At 46.3% G+C, this 25,982-nt stretch overlaps 1 protein-coding gene across 1 annotated transcript in view; it reads left to right on the top strand.

Annotated features, from left to right (window-relative positions):
* LOC141092729 (probable cation-transporting ATPase 13A4) overlaps positions 1-25,982 on the top strand; it is a 328,264-nt gene that overhangs the window by 158,402 nt on the left and 143,880 nt on the right. Inside the window, exons 13-16 of the mRNA XM_073579122.1 lie at positions 10,608-10,764; positions 16,127-16,244; positions 16,372-16,496; positions 19,067-19,230. Coding sequence (XP_073435223.1) covers positions 10,608-10,764; positions 16,127-16,244; positions 16,372-16,496; positions 19,067-19,230 — 564 coding nt within the window. The remainder of the gene's footprint in view (positions 1-10,607; positions 10,765-16,126; positions 16,245-16,371; positions 16,497-19,066; positions 19,231-25,982) is intronic.

Genomic DNA, 25,982 nt, shown 5'->3' with positions numbered 1-25,982 from the left:
GCTGAAGCCATGCCCTGGCACTGACAGCTGTCTCTGCACTGATGCACTGAAGAGCTGGCTGTCAGTCAGTGCCTGTACGTGGTTTCAGCCGCCTCTCACTATGGATTGAGTGGTGACTGAAGGCGCACTGGCCGTATCTCTACTGTATGACTGAAAGGACCGAGATTGTGGGAGAAGAATAAAGTTAATTTCATCTAACTAGCTTGGCTTTCAGTATGGCGGCGGCACAGCTTCAGAACACTATAAACCTGTAGATTAACCCCATATCTGCAGGTTATTGGTATTTTTTGACATTACATGTTACCTTTAAAGTAAATATAAATTCATTTCCAGTGGCTCCGGCAGGATGATATACTTGGAGCATCTTTAGTCACTGGCATTTAAATTTACACAACCTGTTGGTGTTCTTTTTTGCATTTTAAAACTTTTCACAATTTGGCACGTTTTAACACATGTCCCTTTTTAGCCAACCAATTTACCCTCTCTGGGAAGCTACACCCCCTCTAAAAATGTATAGCAATCACTCTTTTGGATATATAATAATATATAACATATTATAGTTAGTGTTGAGCGATACCTTCCGATATCGGGAAATATCGTATCGGATTGGATCGGACCGATACCCCAAAAATATCGGGTATTGTCGATTCCGATGCCTGAAACCCATGCAAGTCAATGGGGCACAAATATCGGAATGAAAATAAGCCCTTTCTTTCCTTGCACATCCAGTTCGGGAGGGGGGAAGAGTGTGGGTGGTGTGTGGCGGAGACTGTGCGTGTGTGTGTGCGGGCGGGGTCTGTACGGGCCTCTCGGGGGTCTGTTCAGGTGTGGCACCCCTGAGGCTCAGTCGCCACAGAGGTACTGCACCTCCTCCTGAGGAGTGGTGCCCCACCATCCAGGTAAGTTGGAGGCTCCTGACCATGCTCCAACACTCACACCCCACACAACAGAGTAGTTCAGCAAAGCCACATTGCGGCTCCCTGCTAGGAGTGTAGCAGAGCACCTTTGATGGCTCCTTGCTTGGAACACGAAACGTGCTGGGAAGCAGGTGGAGTTGAGAATACATAAAAGAGCGGGAATGTTTAGGATTACAGGTCAGTCTGGGAGAGGAAGCCACTCAGAGAGGAGTGAGGAAAGAAGATCCCTGAGAGAGGGATGGAGGAAGGAGGTGCTGCAGCAGACCTCAGTGACCTGGGTCTGCTGGCACGGGAAAGGAAAGAAGGAGAAAGACATTGAACTGAAACCTGATCTTCCATAAGAGAGAGAGATTAGTACAGAACGAAGGAGTAAAAGGGAACAGAGGACGTGGGATAGGAGAGAACCCTGCCTAGAAGTTCTAAGCGCAAGGCCGTGACCCGGTCCCCGAGGTTGTATGGATGCTAATGGTCCTGCAGCAGACACCGGTGGAGTAGTGGGCTGTAAATGCACTACTCCTATCTAAGACTTGGGGCACAACAGCAACTTGGATAGTGAGCTGGGACTCAGGAGTGAGGAGTCCCCGAAGCAGGCTACAGCTGTCTGCCGTACAAGTAGAGTTCTTGGGAACATCTGTCAGGAGGAACTCCAGTGTAACGCAGTACTAGGAGATCTTCACACTTAAAGGCGCTATCAGAGGAGACGTTCATAAAGGTACATGTTGGCGGAGCGTTGGAAGGGAGCATTCCATCTTGCCTGGAGGTTGACTGAGTCCCTGACCCGGAGGACACAGCACGGAGGCAGGCACCTGTGTGTACTACAGACTGTAAGTAAAGCTTTGGAACTACAAGCCCTGGTGTCCTCCATTCATTCTTGCGCCAATGCACCCAGCACCACTACATCTGGGTACCAGCTTCTACACGGCTTGTGCCTCTCCTCTTCCCCTACATCTACACTGCCTTGGGGCTACAGCTCCACCTGTGGGGAGCTTCACCATATTGGCTGCAACACACCACCAGCCCCAGAGGATCTGCATGCAGCATCGGCTTAACATCTCACTTGCCGAACACCACAGGTGGCGTCAGAAACTATTCCATTCACTACATTCTACCATTCAATCTCCCCCATTAATTGGTCGCCCAGGGCCACAGACCGGGTCACAGCTTCTGTGACACATCCCGCCGACACCGGCCCGGTACCGAGTACCCCACAGCCCTGGGAGGGTGACCCACGAGCCTGCCGGGGGTCTGTGCTGGCTGCCGGGGGTCTGTGCTGGCTGCCGGGGGTCTGTACGGGCCTCCCGGGGGTCTGTGCGGGCTGCCGGTGGTCTGTGCGAGCCTGCCAGGGGTCTGTGCGGGCTGCTGGGGGTCTGTGCGGGCCTGCCGGGGGTCTGTACGGGCCTGCCGGGGTCTGTGCGTGCTGCTGGGGGTCTGTGCGAGCCTGCCGGGGGTCTGTGCGGGCTGCCGGGGGTCTGTGCAGGCCTGCCGGAGGTTGTGTGTGTGTGCAGGCATCGTCCGATGGGACTACAAGTCCCATTGGGCTATGCCTGCTACAATGACAGTGATTGACACATTAGCCAATGATGGGACAGTAGTAGTCCCATCATCTGGCTAATATGATGAATGTAAAAAAAAAACAAAAAAAAAACATACATACTTCATATATACATACTATGTTAGGCGTCAGATTCCTGGCACCACACAGCGGGAATCCAGAGCCAGACTTCCTGCGGTCTCTCATTCTCCTCCGACCGCTTAGACTCCTGCTCAGCAATCACGGCAAGCCAGGCATTCCCCTCAGACTCGTTCTGTGAGCCTGGATGTTGCGGCCACCTCTGGTGCAGCAATGGTAGCACAACCTGCTTTGCAGGGAACTGCTCCAGAGGCTAAGTCCTTGTGCCGTGCTACTGGGCATGCCCGCAACTTTTCCTCTCAGTGGAGAGCAGGGGTCACATGTGCAGGTCCTATGTCGGATCTGATTGGTCCATCCCAAAGTGCTGGAAGGTCCCGGAAGCGCATGGCTATAAAAAGCCCGCATGGCGGCTCGGCCATGCGCTAGTGTAGCATATTATTCTGTGTGTGTATGGTGATGGATGTATGGACTGGTGTCTGACTCATTATGAAACCCCTACCCTCTGATATTACGAGTGGTGACCGAGTGTGAATAGTCAGCTCCAGGGTTGTGGCGAGCTACATGACACTTGCTCCACACCTACACTAGCGTCCGTCGGCGGCCGGTCCTCGGCGCCGACGCTTGCAGCTTTTCTCTGCCGCTTCGCTGTAGTAACAGCAACTATTGGTGTTCGCGGCTGCGACGCCACACGCAGGCCTCTGTGACGCTAACAAGGCCTGTGCCTTTGCTTTAGCGTTCGGGTGACGTTAACCCGAGTGCAGTCCCGCACCAACTAGGTGCATCTGCCATTGTTCAGCAACGGTCTTGTCACCTACCGCACGGTGGACCCCGGGCGGCGAACGCACCTACTATTATTTATATTTGGTGCGTTCCGCTGACCCTAACATTACACTAGCGCCAGGGTCTGGCTGGCAATGGCAGACGTGCAGCAGCTGCAGCGCTACATTCGGCAGCTGGAGAGCAGGTTGGCGGCTATTGAGAGCACCAACTCAGCTGCGAATGCTGCGCTAGCTGCTGCTCAGACAGTCGCTGAGGCTGTCTCACGTGCGCCCACACTTTTGCCCTTGCCGACAATGTCTCGCCTCCCGCTCCCCGATAAGTTTTCAGGTGATAGTGCCTCCTGTAGGGGATTCGTTAGTCAGTGCTCCATTCAGCTGGAGTTGCTGGCTGCACGGTTTCCTACAGAGCGGGCTAAGGTGGGATTTATTGTCTCCCTGTTGTCTGGCCGGGCATTACAGTGGGCCACGCCATTGTGGGAACGTGATGATCCCGTGGTACAGGGAGCTGCTCAGTTCTTCGCGGCTCTGAAGCAAGTCTTCTTGGGACCACGGGTCACACACGATACGGCTCTCCAACTGTTATCCTTAACACAAGGGTCACTTTCGGTTAGCCATCATGCTGTCCAGTTTCGGACACTGGCTTCCGAGTTAGAGTGGCCGGACAAAGTGTTGGTCCCGGTGTTTTGGAGAGGCCTGGCTGAGCACGTAAAAGATGCTCTAGCTACTAGGGAAATTCCCACAAGTCTGGAGGAGTTGATCGCCGTTTCCACCCACATTGATCTCCGCTTCACGGAGCGCGGGTTAGAATGAGCGCAATCCAGACGTAGGGTTAATTTGGCTCCCACCTTTACCGCGCCGCTGATATATCCCGCACAGGAGCTCCCTTCCTCTGAGCCTATGGAGGTGTCTCGCACCGGCACTAAGTCGCGTCCGATGCGAAGCTCTGCGCACTGTTATCAGTGCCGACAGTTTGGCCACTCGGCTGGCACATGCCCTCAGCGGCCGAAAAGACGACCACGTTCAGAGGCCGTAGGTGGTGGTCAATCCAAGGTGGGACCCTTTTCACCCAAACCGGTGTTCCGGGGTACGTTAGATAGTGGGTCCTCCACCTGGGAGGCAGAGGTCACCCTGGATTCCGGGGCCGAGGGGAACTTTATGTCCTCGACTTTTGCCCAGAGACACGCTATCCCTCTGGTGTTACTCTCCCAACCTCTGACCAGTATTGTGGTAAATGGGGCACCGTTACCGTCTCAGGTGACCCATCAGACAGCCCCACTCGGACTCTCTATTTCACCCTCACATCAGGAGACTCTGTCCCTGCTTATTATGCCCAATGGCATCGATCAGGTGCTCCTCGGAGTTCCCTGGCTTCGTTGCCACTCCCCTCATATTGACTGGGCTTCGGGGAGGATATTGGGCTGGGGCAAGGACTGTGAGGGAAGGTGCCTGAGGGGCAGCATTCAGGTGGCTTCCACTGAAGTGCCTGCGGATCTCTCCGCGCTCCCCAAACCCTACCACCAGTACGCGGACGTCTTCTCTAAGAAGTCTGCGGAAACGCTCCCGCCTCACCGTTCCTATGATTGTCCGATTGATCTCCTGCCAGGCACAGAGCCTCCCCGAGGCTGTGTTTACCCCTTATCACTCCCTGAGATGGAGGCTATGTCCCAATATATCCGGGAGAACCTGGCTAGGGGTTTCATCAGAGAATCTGTGTCACCGGCTGGTGCAGGGTTCTTCTTTGTACAGAAGAAGAACGGAGAGTTACGCCCCTGCATTGACTACCGAGGTCTCAATGCTATCACGGTTAAAAACAAATACCCCCTACCATTGATCTCGGAGTTATTTGACAGGTTGCGGGGGGCCCGGATCTTTACTAAATTAGATCTGCGGGGTGCATACAACGTGATCCGCATTCGCGAGGGAGACGAATGGAAGACAGCTTTTAATACCAGTGATGGCCATTACGAATACCTGGTTATGCCCTTTGACCTTTGTAATGCGCCAGCTGTCTTCCAAGATTTTGTCAACGACGTCTTCCGCGACATGCTCTCTACCTCGGTGGTGGTCTATCTGGATGACATACTCATCTTTTCGCCAGATTTGACCACCCACCGGAGAGACATCTGCTTTTTGGGGTTCGTGAATTACTACCGCCAGTTCATACCACACTTTTCCACACTGGTGGCTCCTTTTGTTGCTCTCACCAAGAAAGGAGCTAACCCCAATGCTTGGTCAGAACATGTCTCCAAGGACTTCTCGGCTATAAAATCACATTTTGCTGGCGCTCCCATATTACATCGTCCCGATGTGGATAAGCCGTTTATCCTTGAGGTAGATGCTTCTTCCGTCGGTGCAGGAGCAGTCCTTTATCAAAGGGATGCTCAAGGTCGGAAGCATCCCTGCTTCTTCTATTCCAAGACCTTCTCACCGGCGGAGAAAAATTACTCCATCGGCGACAGGGAGCTGCTAGCCATGAAGTTGGCTTTTTCTGAGTGGAGACATCTCCTGGAGGGAGCCCGGTTTCCCTTTCAGGTATATACGGACCATAAAAACCTGGTCTATCTACAAACGGCCCAACGCCTGAATTTCTGTCAGTCCAGGTGGTCGCTCTTCTTTTCCCGATTCCGCTTCACCCTCCACTACCTCTATGGAGAGAGGAACGTCCGTGCGGATGCTCTCTCACGTTCAGTGGTCTCAGCGGAAGAAGGAGAAGCTGAGCCTCGGTTAATTCTCCCACCGGAGAGTTTTACGACCGTGGCTCCAGTTGCTCTCGAGTCGGTACCACCAGGCAAGACCTTGGTGCCTCCTCAGCTACGGCCGGAGGTCCTCGCCTGGGCACATGCCTCCAGGGTGGGTGGCCATTTTGGTAATAAACGGACCGCCGAACTCCTGGCAAGGTCATATTGGTGGCCACATATGGCTCAAGATGTCAAGGAATACGTGCAATAAAATATTCTGACTCAGGCTTACTGTGCGCTGCTAGACCAGGATAAAATCACCACATGAGAAGTTTAACCATTAATAAATGGTTAAACTTCTCATGTGGTGATTTTATCCTGGTCTAGCAGCGCACAGTAAGCCTGAGTCAGAATATTTTATCCAAAAGGAGTTCTATTTGGCGGTCACGTTGTGGACCTTCGGGCGTGCAGCAGGCTGACATTGATTTACATGCTTATATCTTTCCTGGAAAAGGTGAGTAGATTCCATCAGAATTTATTCCATTTTCCACCCAGATAAGACCCTATTGCGCTTTCTTTTTTCCTTAGTTTTATAAAGGAATACGTGCAAGCATGTGTTTCGTGTGCTCGGAACAGACCCTCTAGACAGAGGCCGGCGGGGCTGTTGTTTCCCCTGCCAGTGGCGGATAGACCTTGGGAGATGGATGGCATGGATTTCATAGTTGGCCTGCCCAAGTCTGGTGGCAGTACGGTCACCTGGGTGGTCACCGACCATTTTTCCAAAATGGTGCATCTGGTGCCACTCGCACGCCTGCCTTCCGCTCGAGGTCTGGCCACCTTGTTCATTAAGCACGTATTCCGTTTACATGGCATGCCGGACAAAATCGTGAGTGACCGCGGTCCCCAGTTTGCGTCTCGGTTTTGGAGGGAGCTCTGCAGTTTACTCAGCATCGAGCTAAATCTATCCTCCGCTTACCATCCCGAGACGAATGGCTTGGTCGAGAGAGCCAATCAGACCTTGGTCACCTATTTACGGCATTTTGTCTCTGCCAGGCAGGATGACTGGGCATCCTTGCTACCTTGGGCTGAATTTGCCCTAAACAATGCGGTGGCTGATTCCACTGGTCAGACGCCCTTTCTCCTAAACTATGGTCAACATCCACGCGTCCTTGTCCCGATGCCAGTGTCCTCCACCGACTCCAGGGTGGCAGACTGGGCAGTGGAGGCCCGGGACATTTGGGATTGCACTCAGGATGCTATCCGGGCATCTAAAGAAAGGATGAGGGCGTCCGCCGACACGCATCGGCGGCCCGCGCCAAGCTTCTCCCCTGGCGACATGGTATGGCTCTCCACCCGAAACATTAAACTGCGGGTCGAGTCTCCCAAGTTCGCACCGCGATACATTGGACCATTCAAGGTCCTCGAGCGACTTAGCTCGGTGGTCTACCGCCTGGCTCTTCCTCCACATTTGGCCATTTCGGACGTGTTCCATGTGTCCCTCCTCAAACCAGTTCACATGGTCCGGTTTTCTGAGTCATCTGCCGGGTCATCAGACTTATCGTCTGATGAGTTTGAGGTTAACGCCATCGTGGGGCGCAGGTTTGTCCGTGGCAAAAAAATTTATTTGGTGGACTGGAAGCGTCATGGGCCCAAGGCTCGGACCTGGTGGAAAACATTCATGCACTGCTCCTGATCGCGGCCTTTGAGCGCAGTGAGGCTCAGAGGGGGGGGCCCTAGGAGGGGGGGTAATGTTAGGCGTCAGATTCCTGGCACTGCACAGCGGGAATCCAGAGCCAGACATCCTGCGGTCTCTCATTCTCCTCCGACCGCTCAGACTCCTGCTCAGCAATCACGGCGAGCCAGGCATTCCCCTCAGACTCGTTCTGTGAGCCTGGATGTTGCTGCCACCTCTGGTGCAGCAATGGTAGCGCAACCTGCTTTGCAGGGAACTGCTCCAGAGGCTAAGTCCTCGTGCCATGCTACTGGGCATGCCCGCAACTTGTCCTCTCAGTGGAGAGCAGGGGTCACATGTGCAGGTCCTATGTCGGATCTGATTGATCCATCCCAAAGTACTGGAAGGTCCCGGAAGCGCATGGCTATAAAAAGCCCGCATGGCGGCTCGGCCATGCGCTAGTGTAGCATATTATTCTGTGTGTGTATGGTGATGGATGTATGGACTGGTGTCTGACTCATTATGAAACCCCTACCCTCTGATATTACGAGTGGTGACCGAGTGTGAATAGTCAGCTCCAGGGTTGTGGCAAGCTACATGCCACTTGCTCCACACCTACACTAGCGTCCGTCGGCGGCCGGTCCTCGGCGCCGACGCTTGCGGCTTTTCTCTGCCGCTTCGCTGTAGTAACAGCAACTATTGGTGTTCGCGGCTGCGACGCCACACGCAGGCCTCTGTGACGCTAACAGGGCCTGTGCCTTTGCTTTAGCGTTCGGGTGACGTTAACCCGAGCGCAGTCCAGCACCAACTAGGTGCATCTGCCATTGTTCAGCAGCGGTCTTGTCACCTACCGCACGGTGGACCCCGGGCGGCGAACGCACCTACTATTTTTTATATTTGGTGCGTTCCGCCGACCCTAACATACTACATACATGCTACATATATACTACATTCATACAACATACTACATATATACTACATTCATACAACATACATACTACATACATACTACATACAATACATTCATACAATACATACATATAGACATACAGCACATATAACATACTCACCATCACTTGTCAATTTGATCCCCGAAGCCAATGTCATCTGTAAAAAATATTAAAATAACAAACAAGCAAGATACTCCCTGATCCGCAGAAATCCACGCGTGTCCCACGACGATCTCCCGTGGAGGACAGCAGCATCAGCTGATGCGACCGCTCTCTAGGGGCTCCAGGAATACCATGATGGGAGGTATGTATCCTTCCGTACTGTATTCCTCCGCCACTGTAAAAAAAATAGTCCCTAGTCTTACTTTTGGCATTGCTGTGTGAGAAAGCTCCCACGCAACTTTTGCCATAAAGTGAGACCAGTGAACTATAGTAACCTCTCAGTGATGCACTGCAGGAGATCGTTGTGGGACACTCGTGGATTTCTGCAGATCAGGGAGTATATTGGTTGTTTGTTATTTTAATATTTTTTACAGATGACACTGGCTTCGAGGATCAAAGTGACAAGTGATGGTGAGCATGTACTCTATGTTATATGTACTGTATGTCTATATGTATGTATTGTATGAATGTATTGTATGTAGTATGTATGTATGTTGTATGTATGTAGTATATATGTAGTATGTATGTGTTATGTAGTATGTATGTATGTTGCATGAATGTAGTATATATGTAGTATGTATGTATGTTGTATGAATGTAGTATATATGTAGTATGTATGGAGTATGTATGTATGTTGTATGAATGTAGTATATATGTAGTATGTATGTATTATGTAGTATGTATGTATGTTGTATGAATGTAGTATATATGTAGTATGTATGTAGTATGTATGTATGTTGTATGAATGTAGTATGTATGTAGTATGTATGTATGTATGTATGTTGTATGAATGTAGCATATATGTAGTATGTATGTAGTATGTATGTTGAATGAATGTAGTATATATGAAGTACGTATGTAGTATGTATGTATGTTGCATATATGTAGTATATATGTAGCATGTATGTAGTATGTATGTTTTTTTTTTTACAACACATTAGCCAGATGATGGGACTACTACTGTCCCATCATTGGCTAATGTGTCAATCACTGTCATTGTAGCAGGCACAGCCCGATGGGCCTTGTAGTCCCATTGGACGATGCCTGCACACACACACAACCCCCGGCAGGCCCGCACAGACCCCCCGGCAGCCCGCACAGACCCCAGCAGGCCCGCACAGACCCCTGGCAGCCCGCACAGACCCCCGGCAGGCCCGCACAGACCCCCGGCAGGCCCGCACAGACCCCCGGCAGCCCGCACAGACCCCCGGCAGGCCTGTACAGACCCCCAGCAGGCCCGCACAGACTCCCAGCAGCCCGCACAGACCCCCAGCAGGCCCACACAGACCCCCGGCAGCCTGCACAGACCCCCAGCAGGCCCGCACAGACCCCTGGCAGCCCGCACAGACCCCCGGCAGGCCCGCACAGACCGCGCATCATGATGACATCATTTCAGCAGCCAGTCACAGCCATGCCATTAGTTAACATGGCTAACACAACTGGCTCATTGCATTATGCGAACTTCCGATTCTGGTATTCAATATTGTAAAAATATCGGAACTCAGTATCGGAACTCCGATACAGCGAATATCGGCCGATACCCGATATTTGCAGTATCGGAATGCTCAACACTAATTATAATAAATAGGTCAAAGAAATTTTCTACCAGAATCAGAAAATCTGCAAATATCTGATTCTGGAATGTACAAATTGTCTGTCTGGTCTCATGTCTGAATGCATTTGTTGCATTAACAGATGGGCTAGAATAGCACAGTATACAATATTATTCTACATGTCTAAACATGAGCTTAATGGAACAAAGCTGTTATGAAATATAAGAATAATATATTTAGTGACAAAACTGATTATCATCGATCAGGTTCCGGCGGAGGGTATAGCCATCCTGCACCAGTTTCCTTTCTCATCCAGCCTACAGCGCATGTCGGTCATTGTTGAGATAATGGGAGAAGATGAATTTCTCATTTTTATGAAAGGAGCTCCGGAAATGGTAGAGCGGTTTTGTACACCAGACACAGGTATTGCTACAAGAACAAAAATTTAAGCCATTGACACCTTTAAACACATTTATTGTACTGCAGTGAATGGACTTTTACCAATAAAAGGAATTTAGCTTGTGTAGAATCGAAGAATATACACTACTCTTAGAAGTAGAAAGTTGAGTCCAGCATCGCGAAGATTAACCCCTTCACCCCCAAGGGTGGTTTGCACGTTCATGACCGGGCCAATTTTTACAATTCTGACCACTGTACCTTTATGAGGTCATAACTCTCGAACGCTTCCATGGATCCCGGTGATTCTGACATTGTTTTCTCGTGACATATTGTACTTCATGTTAGTGGTAAAATTTCATTCAAATAACTTGCGTTTATTTGTGAGAAAAACGGAAATTTGGCGAAAATTTTGAAAATTTCGCAATTTTCCAACTTTGAATTTTTATGCCCTTAAATCACAGAGATACGGCACACAAAAAACTTGATAACTAACATTTCCCACATGATTACTTTACATCAGCACAATTTTGGAACCAAAATTTTTTTTTGTTAGGAAGTTATAAGGGTTAAAAGTTGACCAGCGATTTCTCATTTTTACAACACCATTTTATTTTTAGGACCACATCACATTTGAAGCCACTTTGAGGGGTCTATATGATAGAAAATACCCAAAAGTGACACCAATCTAAAAACTGCACCCCTTAAGGTGCTCAAAACCACATTCAAGAAGTTTATTAACCCTTTAGGTGCGTCACATGAAATTGTTTGAATATTTTAAAAAAAATGAACATCTAACTTTTCTTCATAAAAAAAATACTTCAGGTTCAATTTTTTTTATTTTACCAAGGGTAACAGGAGAAATTGAACTGCAAAAGTTATTGTGCAATTTGTCCTGAGTACACAGATACCTGATATGTGGGGGGAACGACTGTTTCGGCGCATGGCAGAGCTCAGAATGGAAGGAGCGCAGTTTGACTTTTTCAATGCAAAATTGGCTGGAATTCAGATTGGACGCCATGTCACGTTTGGAGAGTCCCTGATGTACCTAAACAGTGGAAACCCCCTACAAGTGACCCCATTTTGGAAACTAGACCCCCCAAGGAACTTATCTAGATATGTGGTGAGAACTTTGAACCCACAAGGGCTTTACAGAAGTTTATAACGTACAGCGGTACAATTAAAAAATCATATTTTTTCCACAAAAATGATCTTTTCACCCCAATTTTTATTTTCCCAAGGGTAACAGGACCCTAAAAGTTATTGTGCAATTTGTCCTGAGTACGCTGATACCCCACATGTGGGGGTAAACCACTATTTGGGCGCATGGCAGAGCTCGGAAGGGAAGCAGTGCCACTTGACGTTTTTGGCTGGAATTGAGATCGGACACCATGTCGCGTTTGGAAAACCCCTGATGTACCAAAACAGTGGAAACCCCCCACAAATGACACCATTTTGGAAACTAGACCCCCCAAGGAACTTATCTAGATGTGTGGTGAGCACTTTGACCCCCCAGTGCTTCACAGAAGTTTACAACGCCCGGGCGTGAAAATAAAAAAATCGTATTTTTTCCACAAACATGATCTTTTAGTCACCATTTTTTTATTTTCCCAAGGGTACCAGGAGAAATTGGACCCCAAAAGTTGTTGTCCAATTTGTCCTGAGTATGCTGATACCCCATATGTGGGAGAAAACTACTGTATGGGCACACGTCGGGGCTCGGAAGGGAAGTAGTGACGTTTTGGAATGCAGACTTTGATGGAATGGTCTGCGGGTGTCATGTTGCCTTTGGAGAGCCCCTAATGTACCTAAACAGTGGAAACCCCCCACAAATGACACCATTTTGTAAACTAGACCCCCCAAGGAACTTATCTAGATGTGTGGTGAGCACTTTGACCCCCCAGTGCTTCACAGAAGTTTACAACGCCCGGGCGTGAAAATAAAAAATTCGTATTTTTTCCACAAACATGATCTTTTAGTCACCATTTTTTTATTTTCCCAAGGGTACCAGGAGAAATTGGACCCCAAAAGTTGTTGTCCAATTTGTCCTGAGTATCAATACCCCATATGTGGGAGAAAACTACTGTATGGGCACACGTCAGGGCTCGGAAGGGAAGTAGTGACGTTTTGGAATGCAGACTTTGATGGAATGGTCTGCGGGTGTCATGTTGCCTTTGGAGAGCCCCTAATGTACCTAAACAGTGGAAACCCCCCACAAATGACACCATTTTGTAAACTAGACCCCCCAAGGAACTTATCTAGATGTGTGGTGAGCACTTTGACCCCCCCAGTGCTTCACAGAAGTTTACAACGCCCGGGCGTGAAAATAAAAAATTCGTATTTTTTCCACAAACATGATCTTTTAGTCACCATTTTTTTATTTTCCCAAGGGTACCAGGAGAAATTGGACCCCAAAAGTTGTTGTCCAATTTGTCCTGAGTACGCTGATTTCCCATATGTGGGAGAAAACTACTGTTTGGACACACGTCGGGGCTCGGAAGGGAAGCAGTGACGTTTTGGAATGCAGACTTTGATGGAATGGTCTGCGGGTGTCATGTGCGTTTGGAGAGCCCCTGATGTACCTAAACTATTGAAACTCCCCACAAGTGACCCCATTTTGGACACTAGACCCCCCACGGAACTTTTCTAGATGTGTGGTGAGCACTTTGAACCCCCAAGTGCTTCACAGAAGTTTATAACGCTCGGACGTGAAAATAAAAAAATCATTTTTTTCCACAAAAATGATATTTTTGCCCCCAATTTTTTATTTTCCTAAGGGTAACAGGAGAAATTGGACCCCAAAAATTGTTTTGCAATTTGTCCTGAGTAGGCTGATACCCTACATGTGGGGGTAAAACACTGTTTGGGCGCATAGCAGAGCTTGGAAGGGAAGGAGCACCATTTGACTTTTTCAACTCAGAATTGGCTGAAATTGAGATCAGACGCCATGTTGCATTTGGAGAGCCTCTGATGTGCCCAAACAGTGGAAACCCCCAATTCTAACTCCAACCCGAACCCCAACACGCCCCTAACCCTAGCCCTAACCCTAGCCCTAACCCTAGCCCTAGCCCTAACCCTAGCCCTAACCCTAGCCCTAACCCTAGCCCTAGCCCTAACCCTAACCCTACCCTAACCCTACCCAACACACCCCTAGCCCTAACCCTAGCCCTAACCCTAATGGAAAAATGGAAATAAATACATTTTTTTTATTTTATTATTTTTCCCTAACTAAGGGGGTGATAATGGGGGGTTTGATTTACTATTTATGGCGGTTTCTATGTTTGGCGGCTGTCGCACGCTAAAAGACGCTTTTTATTGTAAAAATAGTTTTTGCATCACCACATATTGAGAGCTATAATTTTTCCGTATTTTGACCCACCGAGTCATGTGAGGTCTTATTTTTTGCGGGACGAGTTGACGTTTTTATTGGTACCATTTTCGGGCACGTGAAATTTTTTGATCGCTTTTTATTCCGATTTTTGTGACGCAGAATGAACAAAAACCAGCGTTTCATGAATTTCTTTTGGGGGGGGTGCGTTTACACCGTTCCGCGTGCGGTAAAATTGATAAAGCGGTTTTATTCTTCGGGTCAGTACGGTTACAGCGATACCTCATTTAGGTCGTTTTTTTATGTTTTTGTCGGTTTTATGCAATGAAAACTATTTTATATACAAAAAATAATTATTTTTGCATCGCTTTATTCTGCGAGTTATAACTTTTTTATTTTTTCACTGATGATGCTGTATGGCGGCTTGTTTTTTGCGGGACAAGATGACGTTTTCAGCGGTACCATGGATATTTATATGCGTCTTTTTGATCGCGCGTTATTGCACTTTTTGTTTGGCGGTATGATAATAAATCATTATTTTTTGCTTCGTTTTTTATTTTTGTTTTTTAAGGGGTTCGCTAAAGGGGTTAACTATTGGGACAGTTTTATAGGGCAGGTCGTTACGGACGCGGCGATACCTAATATGTGTACTTTTATTGTTTTTTTTTTTATTATTTTCAAAAAATGAATTTATTGGGGAATATTTTTTTTTTTTTTTACTAATTTATTTGGCGATTTTTTTAAATTTATTTTTACACTTTTTTTTAATTTTTTTTTACTTTATTACATAGTCCCAGGTGGGACATCACTGTCCTGTGACAGATCGCTGATCTGTCACATCACAGATCACTGTGACAGATCAGCAATCTGTCACAGGCAGTGCACAAGGCTTCCTCATGCCTGCGCTTTGCAGGCACTGAGGAAGCCAGCTTCCCCAGGCCCCCGAAGGCCCCCGTCGCCATCTTGGATTCGGGGGCCTGGAGGAAAGGAGCCCCCCGCAGCAGCGCTGCACATTGCGCTGCCGTGGGGGGCTCAGGGAAGCACGGAGGGAGCCCCCTCCCTGCCGATGCTTCCCTTTAACCCCCGGTACACCGCGATCATGTTTGATCGCGGTGTGCAAGGGGTTAACGTGTCGGGGGCGGTCCGTGACCGCCCCTGACACATTGTGCCGGGTGTCAGCTGTGATAATCAGCTGACACCCGGCCGCGATCAGCGGCGCTCACCACGTGGGCGCCGCTGATCGCGGTAGACGTACTATCCCGTCCCCGGTCATACGGGCCCGGGTACCGTGGACGGGATAGTACGTCTCATGTCAGGAAGGGGTTAAAAAACCCTATTTTATTAGAAACACTTTTTTAAAATCCAAAGATGCAAAAGGTGCAGGCTTTTTACTGATTACACGATTCAAGCTTTACCTTTACCATTCACAGCAACTAACCCAGTCCAAGAGATTAGCTAATTTACAGGTTGTGTCTAATTACAATTGCATCATAGATCTCACCCATTTAACACATGATCACAATGAAAGAATCAATGACAATAGGTAAAACTATTTTTATGGAAAAAAAATAATAAATATATAAAATGTAATAATGGGTATGATTTCCCTTTTAAAGTAATAAAAATCCCTTAAAACATTCTTTCTCTCTCATTTTTCTTGCATTTGGCAAATATTAATAATTATGGTAATCCTGATTGACCTAAAACAAGTAAGATTTATTCTGATTTTATGTCAGATATTGAGAAAAACATGCATATGTTTATTTTTATATAGTGTATGTATACTTCTGGTTCCAACTGTATATAGCTTTCAGTTTAATAAATTCAATAAATCAAAATTCGTATTTTTACCAATTCTGTATAGATAAATATAATATTCAATTATTGCATAGATTATTTATTGATCTTCAACATGACCTGAGCAGGCCACTCAAGATCAGGTATCATTGTGTAGAAATAACATGGGGCCTGTGACAGTGCAAATTATGTATATGTGAAAATCGATCAGATATACCATCTTTAATGTTAATAACTCCAAAAATATAATTTTTTGTTGTACAGTGCCACTAAATTACCGCAGAGAACTGGAACATTATTCTTTACAAGGTTTCCGAGTGATTGCTCTGGCATATAAGAAGCTAGCTGCAAATAATGCCCAGATCATAGAAAGCTTAGAAAGGTAAAGTAATACAATGCGTGTAATTATAAGCTTTTTACGTTAGTCGGGAATGATCATCGTCTTAACATGTTATCAGTATATTCCATATCATTTTATTTATTACTCATTCATTCTTATGTTTTCTTAGGGAAGAAGTAGAGTCTGATTTAGTGTTTCTTGGATTTCTTATAATGGAAAATAAATTAAAACCTGAGACAAAACCGGTGATTCAGGAACTTACGGAAGCCAAAATAAGGACTGTCATGATAACTGGTATATTTGTATTTACTACTACAAATTTAATAAAGAAATATTATAAGAGTGGCTCATTATTTTATGTGATTGGCTTGAAGAAGTGTCACAGTTGTGCCATTGAATATTACATCTACACAGTATATATAAAGCTGTATGTTTGTACAAGCCATGCCCACTCAACATAGTCCTGTCTACTCCGCATAGCCACACTCACTCCACATGCAAAGCCCCATCCACATGGCCCATGTGGTTAGCGCAGAATGCTCCTTGCAGCCTTTCTGGGATTGATGCTGCGTGTGGATGGATCCCTGCAGCCCCTGATCTGCAATCAAGCACCAGATGACATTGGTGAGGGGAGGACAATGCCTGGAGGGGGGCTGTGGCAGGAACAGGGCGCCAGTTACCTGGGTCGTGGTGCTGCAGAGCGGCGCTGTCCACTGACTGTGGTGCTGCAGGTGTAGTGCCTGCTCTGCCCACTCCAGCCTCACTATGTACAAGAAGAGAAGCACTGCGCATGCCCGAGAGTCTCCCCTATTGCTAGCATTACACAAGCCTTCCTGGGAAATAGTGCTGTAGCATTTAGTCACCCAGAGCACAAGGTAAAAATGGCCTGGAATCCTGACAGCAAGAGGGGATTGTAGCAGGCAGATGTAGTCTGTGGGTGTACATGCAGGCAGCCCAGCACTGATGTCCTCCCTACCTGGGCAGTAGGCTGGGTATGTCCCTCTGACTAAAACTGGCAGAAAAGCTAATGAGTATTTGATCAGTATTTTACCTCAGTATTTAATCAGTATTTTACCTCAGTATTTGGTCAGTGGTTTACCTCAGTGTTTGGTCTGTATATTACCTCAGTATTTAGTCAGTATTTTACCTCAGTGTTTGATCAGTATTTTACTTCAGTATTTGGTCAGCATTTTACCTCAGTATTTGGTCAGTATTTTATCTCAGTGTTTGATCAGTTTTTTTCTTCAGTATTTGGTCTGCATTTTGCCTCAGTATTTAATCAGTATTTTACCTCAGTGTTTTGTCAGTATTTTACCTCAGTGTTTGGTTTGTATTTTACCTCAGTACTTAGTCAGTATTTTACCTCAGTGTTTGATCAGTATTTTATATCAGTGTTCGATCTTTTACTTCAGTATTTGGTCAGCATTTTACCTCAGTATTTGGTCAGTGGTTTACCTCAGTATTTGGTCAGTGGTTTACCTCAGTGTTTGGTCAGTATTTTACCTCAGTGTTTGATCAGAATTTTACCTCAGTATTTGTTCGGTATTTTACCTCAGTATTTGGTCAATAGTTTACCTCAATGTTTGGTCAGTATTTTACCTCAGTATTTGATCAGGGGGACAGCACGGTGGCTCAGTGGTTAGCGCTGCAGCGTTGGGTTCAAATCCCACCAAGGACAACATCTGCAAGGAGTTTGTATGTTCTCCCCGTGTTTGAGTGGGTTTTCTCCGGGTTCTCCGGTTTCCTCCCACATTCCAAAGACATACTGATAGGGAATTTAGATTGTGAGCCCTTCGGGGACAGTGATGCTAATGTGTGCAATCTGTAATGCGCTGTGGAATTTGTTAGCGCTATATAAAAATAAAGATTATTTATTTATTATTTTAGTATTTTACTTTAGTGTTTTAGCATTTTACCTCAGTATTTGGTCAGTATCTTATCTCAGTGTTTGATCAGTATTTTACCTCAGTATTTTTCTTTTTTATTGTAATTAGTGGAATTTCTCTCGGGAGCAAATGTTTTTATGTGCAATATAATCATAATTTGCTATAACTAACCACAGTTTGTTACTATGCTTGGGCAACGCCGGGCTCTTCAGCTAGATATGTAATATTTGTCAATTGTCCAATGTGTTATCTACTGAAGCAAATAAAATAAGATCAATTTATATTCTCTGGATTACATGGCAACATAGGACCCAACAAACTTAAATACTCTATAATAAATAATTGAGACATCCAGACATATGTGGAGAAAAGTGGCCATGTAAACTTTATTAAGGGTTACTGAAATCCATGGGAAAAACCAAAATCCACCAAATAATTAATTCTTTAATAAATAATTCCATAAATAATTCCTTTATTAATCCGATAACCAAAATTCGCTCATTGAAAAGAGCAATCGTACCCAACTCTAATAAAGTTTTCATGACGGAAAAAGAGAGAAATACATAAAATTGGGGAGGGCGGGCGGGCGGGCGGGCATCTTCTTAACTTGAAAGTTGAAAAGTGATGAAATCACCTCAGGTTCCAGTATATATAGTCCTTTACTCCCGCCGAAAAGGCAGACCAATCAAAGCCCGTTACCGGGTCAATGCACACAACTCGATTTCTTATTGGTTAATAACCAGCCAATTAATAAAACAATTCCTCAGAACCTGAAAGAAGAAACTTAGAGACAGCATTAACCCTTAAACTACCCAACCCAAATAAAAACAGGTCCATGTTGCCATGTAACCATCGGACAAGGGTCCACTGCTTTGACATTCAAACCATGTTCTTTTGGCTAAATGATTAGAGTACATCAGCAGAGACAGAGGAAAGAGCTAGCAGGACATTTTATTTACTTGCAGTTGTTTTCCTTAGGTGACAACCTCCAGACTGCTTGTACTATTGGGAAAGCTTCAGGGATGATTCCTCCAGGGAGTGAGTTAATTGTCATAGAAGCCAATGCTCCAGAAGAAAGTTTTCCTGCATTAATTACTTGGGGAAGTAGTGAGAAGATCCAAGACAAGAGTAATGCTCCACAGGTATGGTCCAGTATTTTACATTTTCACTTATTTGCGTACCAATAAAGTCCCAAAGTCTTCTCACAGAATTGACAACTAGAGTTGAGCGATACCGTCCGATACTTCAAAGTATTGTATCGGATGGTATCGGCCGATCTTTAAAAAAAGTATCGGTATCACCGATTCCGATACCGGAAGTCCCATTCAAGTCTATGGGACTTCCGGTATCGGAATAAGAAAAACCCTTTCCTGCCCTTGTACAGCCTCTCTGGGGTCTGTACGGGCCTTTCGGGGGGCTGTGCCGGCCTGCCAGGGGGTCTGTGCAGGCTCCGGTGGTCTGTGCCGGCCTGCCGGTGGTCTGTGCAGGCTCCGGGGGGCTGTGCCGGCCTGCCGGGGGGCTGTGCCGGCCTGCCGGGGGGCTGTGCAGGCTCCGGGGGGCTGTGCCGGCCTGCCGGGGGGCTGTGCCGGCCTGCCGGGGGGCTGTGCCGGCCTGCCGGGGGGCTGTGCAGGCTCCGGGGGTCTGTGCAGGCATCGTCCGATGGGACTACAAGTCCCATCGGGCGATGCCTGCTACCATGACAGTGATTGACACATTAGCCAATGATGGGACAGTAGTAGTCCCATCATCCGGCTAATGTGTTAAATGTTAAAAAAAAAAAAAAAAAATACTACATACATACTACATGCATGCTACATACATACTACATGCTACATACATACTACATATTTACTACATACATACTACATACATGCTACATGCATACTACATGCATGCTACATACATACTACATGCTACATACATACTACATGCATGCTACATACATACTACATATATACTACATACATGCTACATACATACTACATACATACTACATGCATGCTACATACATACTGCATGCTACATACATACTACATACATACTACATACATACTACATGCATGCTACATACATACTACATATATACTACATGCATGCTACATACATACTACATGCTACATACATACTACATATATACTACATACATACTACATACATGCTACATACATACTGCATGCTACATACATACTACATACATACTACATACATACTACATGCATGCTACATACATACTACATGCATGCTACATACATACTACATGCATGCTACATGCATGCTACATACATACTACATGCTACATACATACCACATACATACTACATACATACTACATACTACATATATACTACATGCATGCTACATACATACTACATGCTACATACATACCACATACATACTACATACATACTACATACATACTACATGCTACATACATACTACATATATACTACATGCATGCTACATACATACTACATGCATGCTACATACATACTACATGCATGCTACATGCATGCTACATACATACTACATGCTACATACATACCACATACATACTACATACATACTACATACTACATATATACTACATGCATGCTACATACATACTACATGCTACATACATACCACATACATACATACTACATACATACTACATGCTACATACATACTACATACATGCTACATACATACTACATGCTACATACATACCACATACATACTACATACATGCTACATATATACTACATGCATGCTACATACATACTACATGCATGCTACATACATACTACATGCTACATGCATGCTACATACATACTACATACATACTACATGCTACATACATACCACATATATACTACATACATACAATACATTCATACAATACATACATAGACATACAGTACATATAACATAGAGTAACATACTTACCAATACTTGTCACATTGTTCCCCGAAGCCATTGTCTTTTCCGGAATAAATATTAACATAACAAACCACCAAAATACTCACCCACGATCCGAAGCAGTCCACGAGTGTGTCCCACGACGATCTTGGGTAGAGAACTGCAGCATCAGCTGTTGCTGCCGTTCTCTACGGGCTGCAGGAATCCAATGACGGAAGGTAGGTATCCTTCCGCACTGTATTCCTCCGCCACTTAAAAAAAAAAAAAGTCCCTAGTCTCACTTTATGCCATTGCTGTGTGGGAAATTCCACACACCGCGCATCATGATGACGTCAGGCCGTCAATCAACTGAACTTCCGATTCCGATGCCGAATTCCGATATTGAAAAAATATCGGAAGTCGGTATCGGAATTCCGATACAGCAAGTATCGGCCGATACCCGATACTTGCGGTATCGGAATGCTCAACACTATTGACAACACTTATAATTGGGAGTCATTCTTAGAGATATGCGAATATTTCAATGTTTGATTCAGATTACGTTCACCGAATTTGCAATATTCGCCGATTAACTCGTTGAATATTCGCCGAACATTACTGAATGACATTCATGTCAATGGGAGGCAAAACCAAACGCATTCATAACACCTTAGAATGGCCCCAAATGCTGCCAAAACACATCAAATGAGGAACAGACACCAGGAAAGTGGCCTCAAGTCACCCACAGTGCAAATTGCAGCATGGAACTGCAGCAATCAGCCAGGCATGAGGTATAGGGGTCTGGGACAGCATTTACAGCTTTAAAATGAATGTCACAGTAAGACGAGGTGGGTGAGGCATCAGTGTAGGGCTCCTTTGCTGGGGGCCCTGATACCATATGCAACACCTCTACCACCTACAAAAATATCAGTTTTGTAGACTACCATTGTCAGAAAAATTTAAAGGTTGTAACACCGGTAGTTGAGTCCAAGGTAGTGGAGGCCTGATGGTCTCAGAGGCCTACTGCTACAGGCAACAAGCATGAAGGAGACATAACCAGGAGTGTTCACATTTCCAAAAATTATTGGCAGACACCACCAAAGTGATATCAATTTCAACACAGTAGAAATAGTTTAATAGGGACCGACAGGTCTTTCACTACACCCAAACCAGCAGATGGACATCCTACAAGGAGTGTTCACATTTAAAGAAATGAGGGCCTTACACCACAGAAGTGGCATCAATTTCACCACAGTAGAGATAGTCTAATAGGGACCGACAGGTCTTTCACTACACCCAATCCAGCAGTTGGACACCCAACCAGGAGCGCTCAAGTTTCCAAAAATTATTGGCAGACACCACCAAAGTGGCATCAAATTCACTACATTAGAAATAGTCTAATAGGGACCGACAGTTCTTTCACTACACGCAATACAGCAGATGGACACCCAACCAGGAGTGCTCACATTTCCAAAAATTATTGGCAGACACCACAAAAGTGGCAATAATTTTACCATAGTATAAATAGTCTAATAAGGACCAACAGGTCTTTCACTACACCAAATCCAGCAGACTGACACTCAACAAAAAGTGTTTACGTTTCCAAAAATTATTGTCAGACACCTCCAAAGTGGCATCAATTTCACCACAGTAGAAAGAGTCCAGTAGGGAACGACAGTTCTTCCACTATACCCAATCCTGCAGATGGACACCCAACCAGGAGTGATCACATTTTAAAAAATGAGGGCATGACATTAATGCATCACACTAAAAAATGCAATATCACCTAATCTATACAGTCTGCGATTGGGGTGCAAAAGTCCATGGAGATCCATGACTTGTTCATCTTAATGAAAGATAGGCAGTCAACACATTCAGGCAACAGCCGTATGTGCTTATCCGTCAGGACACCACCAGCTGCACTGAAGACACTTTCTGAGAGAACGCTGGCTGCCGGGCACTATAAAACCTCCATGGCATGTGAGGGGAGCTCAGGCCACTCCTCCATTTTCGAAGACCAAAGTGTGAAAGGGTCCAATTCCTCCATGGTTGTATTGATATTTAGTTCTATATACTCTTGCACCATCCTCTCCATTCATTCACCACGTGTAAGAATTGGACTCTGTTGTGCTGGTGCATGAGTTGGTCTAAAAAAAGTGTCAAATGACTCACAGAAATTGCTTCTCCCACTTCCACTGCTGCTGCGGCTAATGTTTTGCCTTTGATTAAATGATGGACCGGAGGTTGGAAGTCTACAGCTGCAATGCGAACTGTGTGCTTCACTGCTGTCTTGGGGAAAAGCTCTCTTAACGTTGTATAAAAGCATGTTTCAATACTTCAGCATTCCCGGGTCCCTTTCTAGGGTGGGAAAGATCTGGCAAAATGAGGTTTTATAACATGAATCTAATAAAGTAGCAACCCAGAAGTCAGCATGATTCCGAATCATAACTATACGGGGATCATGTTGCAGATAGTGCAGGAAGAAGGACTTATATATTGGGCTCTACCGTGAGGTCCATGCCCATGCTATGTTGGTGGCTGGGTAACAATGAGTCTCATTTCCTCCATCCCCTCCCACCAATAACAAACAACAGAGAGGGGAGTTTTATCCTCTTCATCCGACAGTTGCTCGCCTATCACCTCTTCCTCCTCCATTTGTTCCTTGGATCATGCACCTTCGATAACAGTTTGCCTGTTTTCACCAGCCCACCTCGATTGCGGTAATCCACCGTCCTTTGGCACCCGCCTATGTGATGACAGTCTTGAATTTCAAAGCAATGTTATCTCTTCCGCAGCCTCCTCTGCTTCCTCCTCTTCCTCTGGGTCCACCATCTCCTACCGCGGACTTTTCAAAGTCTACTCCAGCATATAACTGAATAGTGATGCTGATGATGGCGTCATCAGCACTAACCATCTTAGTAGTCATTTCAAAACTGTGCAGAAGGGTGCAGAGGTCCTTAATCTGTGCCCACTCTGTAAACGTGATTTACGCCACATCCATGCTGCATTGGCCAAGGCTCTAAGACTTGACATACTATGTCAGGGCTCATTGCTGCTGCCACAGTCACTGCAACATGTGCAGAGTGGATTTCTACCATATTGGCACATCGCATATCAACCTGATAATTGGCATGGACAAAGACCTCTGTATCGATGCAAGTTGATGAGCAGAGGGGTGCAAATGGTGGAAACGCGCACACAGCCTATGTGCTTTCTTGAGCAGGTCACCCAGGCCAGGATAGTGGCTGAGAAAATGCTGTATCTCCAGGTTGAGGACATGAGCCATGCAAGGCACGTGTGTGAGCTTGCCTCGCAGTAGGGCCGCCACCAGGTTCACAGCGTTATCAGACATGGCCTTTCCTGGATGCAGGTTCAGCAGAGACAGCCATTGATCAAATTCAGCCTGGAGAGCTGTCCACAACTCTTAAGCTGTATGACTGCGATCTCCAAAGCATATCAGTTTTAAGACTGCCTGATTGTGGTAAGCCTTGGTTGCGCAGTACGGAAGTGGTGAGGGTTTGCTATGCACTGTTGGAACTCGTGAAGGCAGAGGTTGAGGGCGCAGGTGGAGGCCCTAGAGGAGACAGAGGAGGAAGAGTCAGTGGAGGAAGTGTTAAATGTAGAGGTTTGGCCTGCAAGCCTTGGGGATTCCAAGACTTGTGGAGCTGCGCCTGTCTCCACAGCCACCAGAGTCACACAGGGCCCAGTCATCGAGATGTGACGCCCTTGGCCATGCTTACTCATCCAAGTGTCTGTAGTGAAATGCACCCTGGCAGACAGAGATTTTGTCAAGGAATGGGTGATGTCTGCTACATGCTGGTGTAGCGCAGGCACAGCATTCTTAGAAAAGTAATGGCGACTGGGTAATTGGTACTGGGGGACTGCGACAGCCATCAACTTTCAGGAACCGTTGGTATCCACCAGGCGGAAAGGCAGCATTTCTGTGGCCAACAAATTGCAGATGGTGGAGTTCAACATCTTAGCTTTGTCATGCGTAGGAGGAAACAATCTTTTCTGTGACCACAACTGCAGATCCGCAGACTGGCTGCTGTGCTGTGAGATGGCTGAGTACAATGAACCGGACAAATTGCTGGACCGTGAGAGAGGTGCAGGTCGAGATGTTAATGTGAATTGAAAAATTTGTGGTGTTATCGTTCTCAGAAATCAGTCAAAAACAGCAGGCATGTCCACTTCCTTCACTGCTGAAAGCGGCCTCTAAGTAAGCGTGACTCGATTGGGTAAAGAACCCGAGGTTCTATGGTCAAAGACCTGCATCTCAATAACTGGCATGGTTAACAGAGGAGGAGGACGAAGCAGCAGATGCGATTGAAGGGGTGGCTGATGATTGTTGATGTCCGCTGGCATTTTTGCCCAGTGGGATTCCCACAGTAAAGCATGTTGATTGCGCATGTGAAGCTTCATACATGCAGCAGTCAAATTATTGCACATTTTACCTCGACTCAGTTTTTTTTGCAAAGTTAGCAGATTACGTGAGTTGGCTCATCCTTTGCAGTGTCAAAAAAGGCCCAGGCTGGGCAACCCTTGCCAACCCTACGAGCTGCAGACCTGTGGATGCTGTTGGTCAGAGGTAAAGTTGTGGCTGAGGATGCATCGCTTGTCGTGGCTGCATCATTACATTGCGACAGACGGCACAACGTAACCTCCTTGTCTTCCTCCTCATATAACCTACTCAGCTGTGTGCCTCTATGTTAACGCCAACTGGGATCTAACACCTCATCATCATCCCCTGTGTTATCACATTCCTTGCCATTGGAGTCACCCTCCTCCTCTTCCTGGCCTGACAGCACAGTACAGTCCGTGTGAGCCTCAGATACCTGAGTCTCAGTAGGATCACCTCCCCCCAGGTTAACATCTGATGATGAGGGTCAGGGTGCTGTTCAGACCTCTTGACTCTGCAAAGTGTTTGAGTACACTTCTGATGAACATGGCATAGAATGTGTGAACAGTAGAGTTGAGCGACTTTTGTTTTTTTAGGGTCGCGTTTCGTTTCGTGAAA

Source organism: Dendrobates tinctorius, unplaced genomic scaffold (genome assembly GCF_039654945.1).
Source record: "Dendrobates tinctorius isolate UK_male_01 unplaced genomic scaffold, ASM3965494v1 ptg000060l, whole genome shotgun sequence".
NCBI classification, from domain to species: domain Eukaryota; kingdom Metazoa; phylum Chordata; class Amphibia; order Anura; family Dendrobatidae; genus Dendrobates; species Dendrobates tinctorius.
Note: the sequence above shows the minus strand (reverse complement) of the source record. Positions and strands in the feature narration are given on the sequence as shown.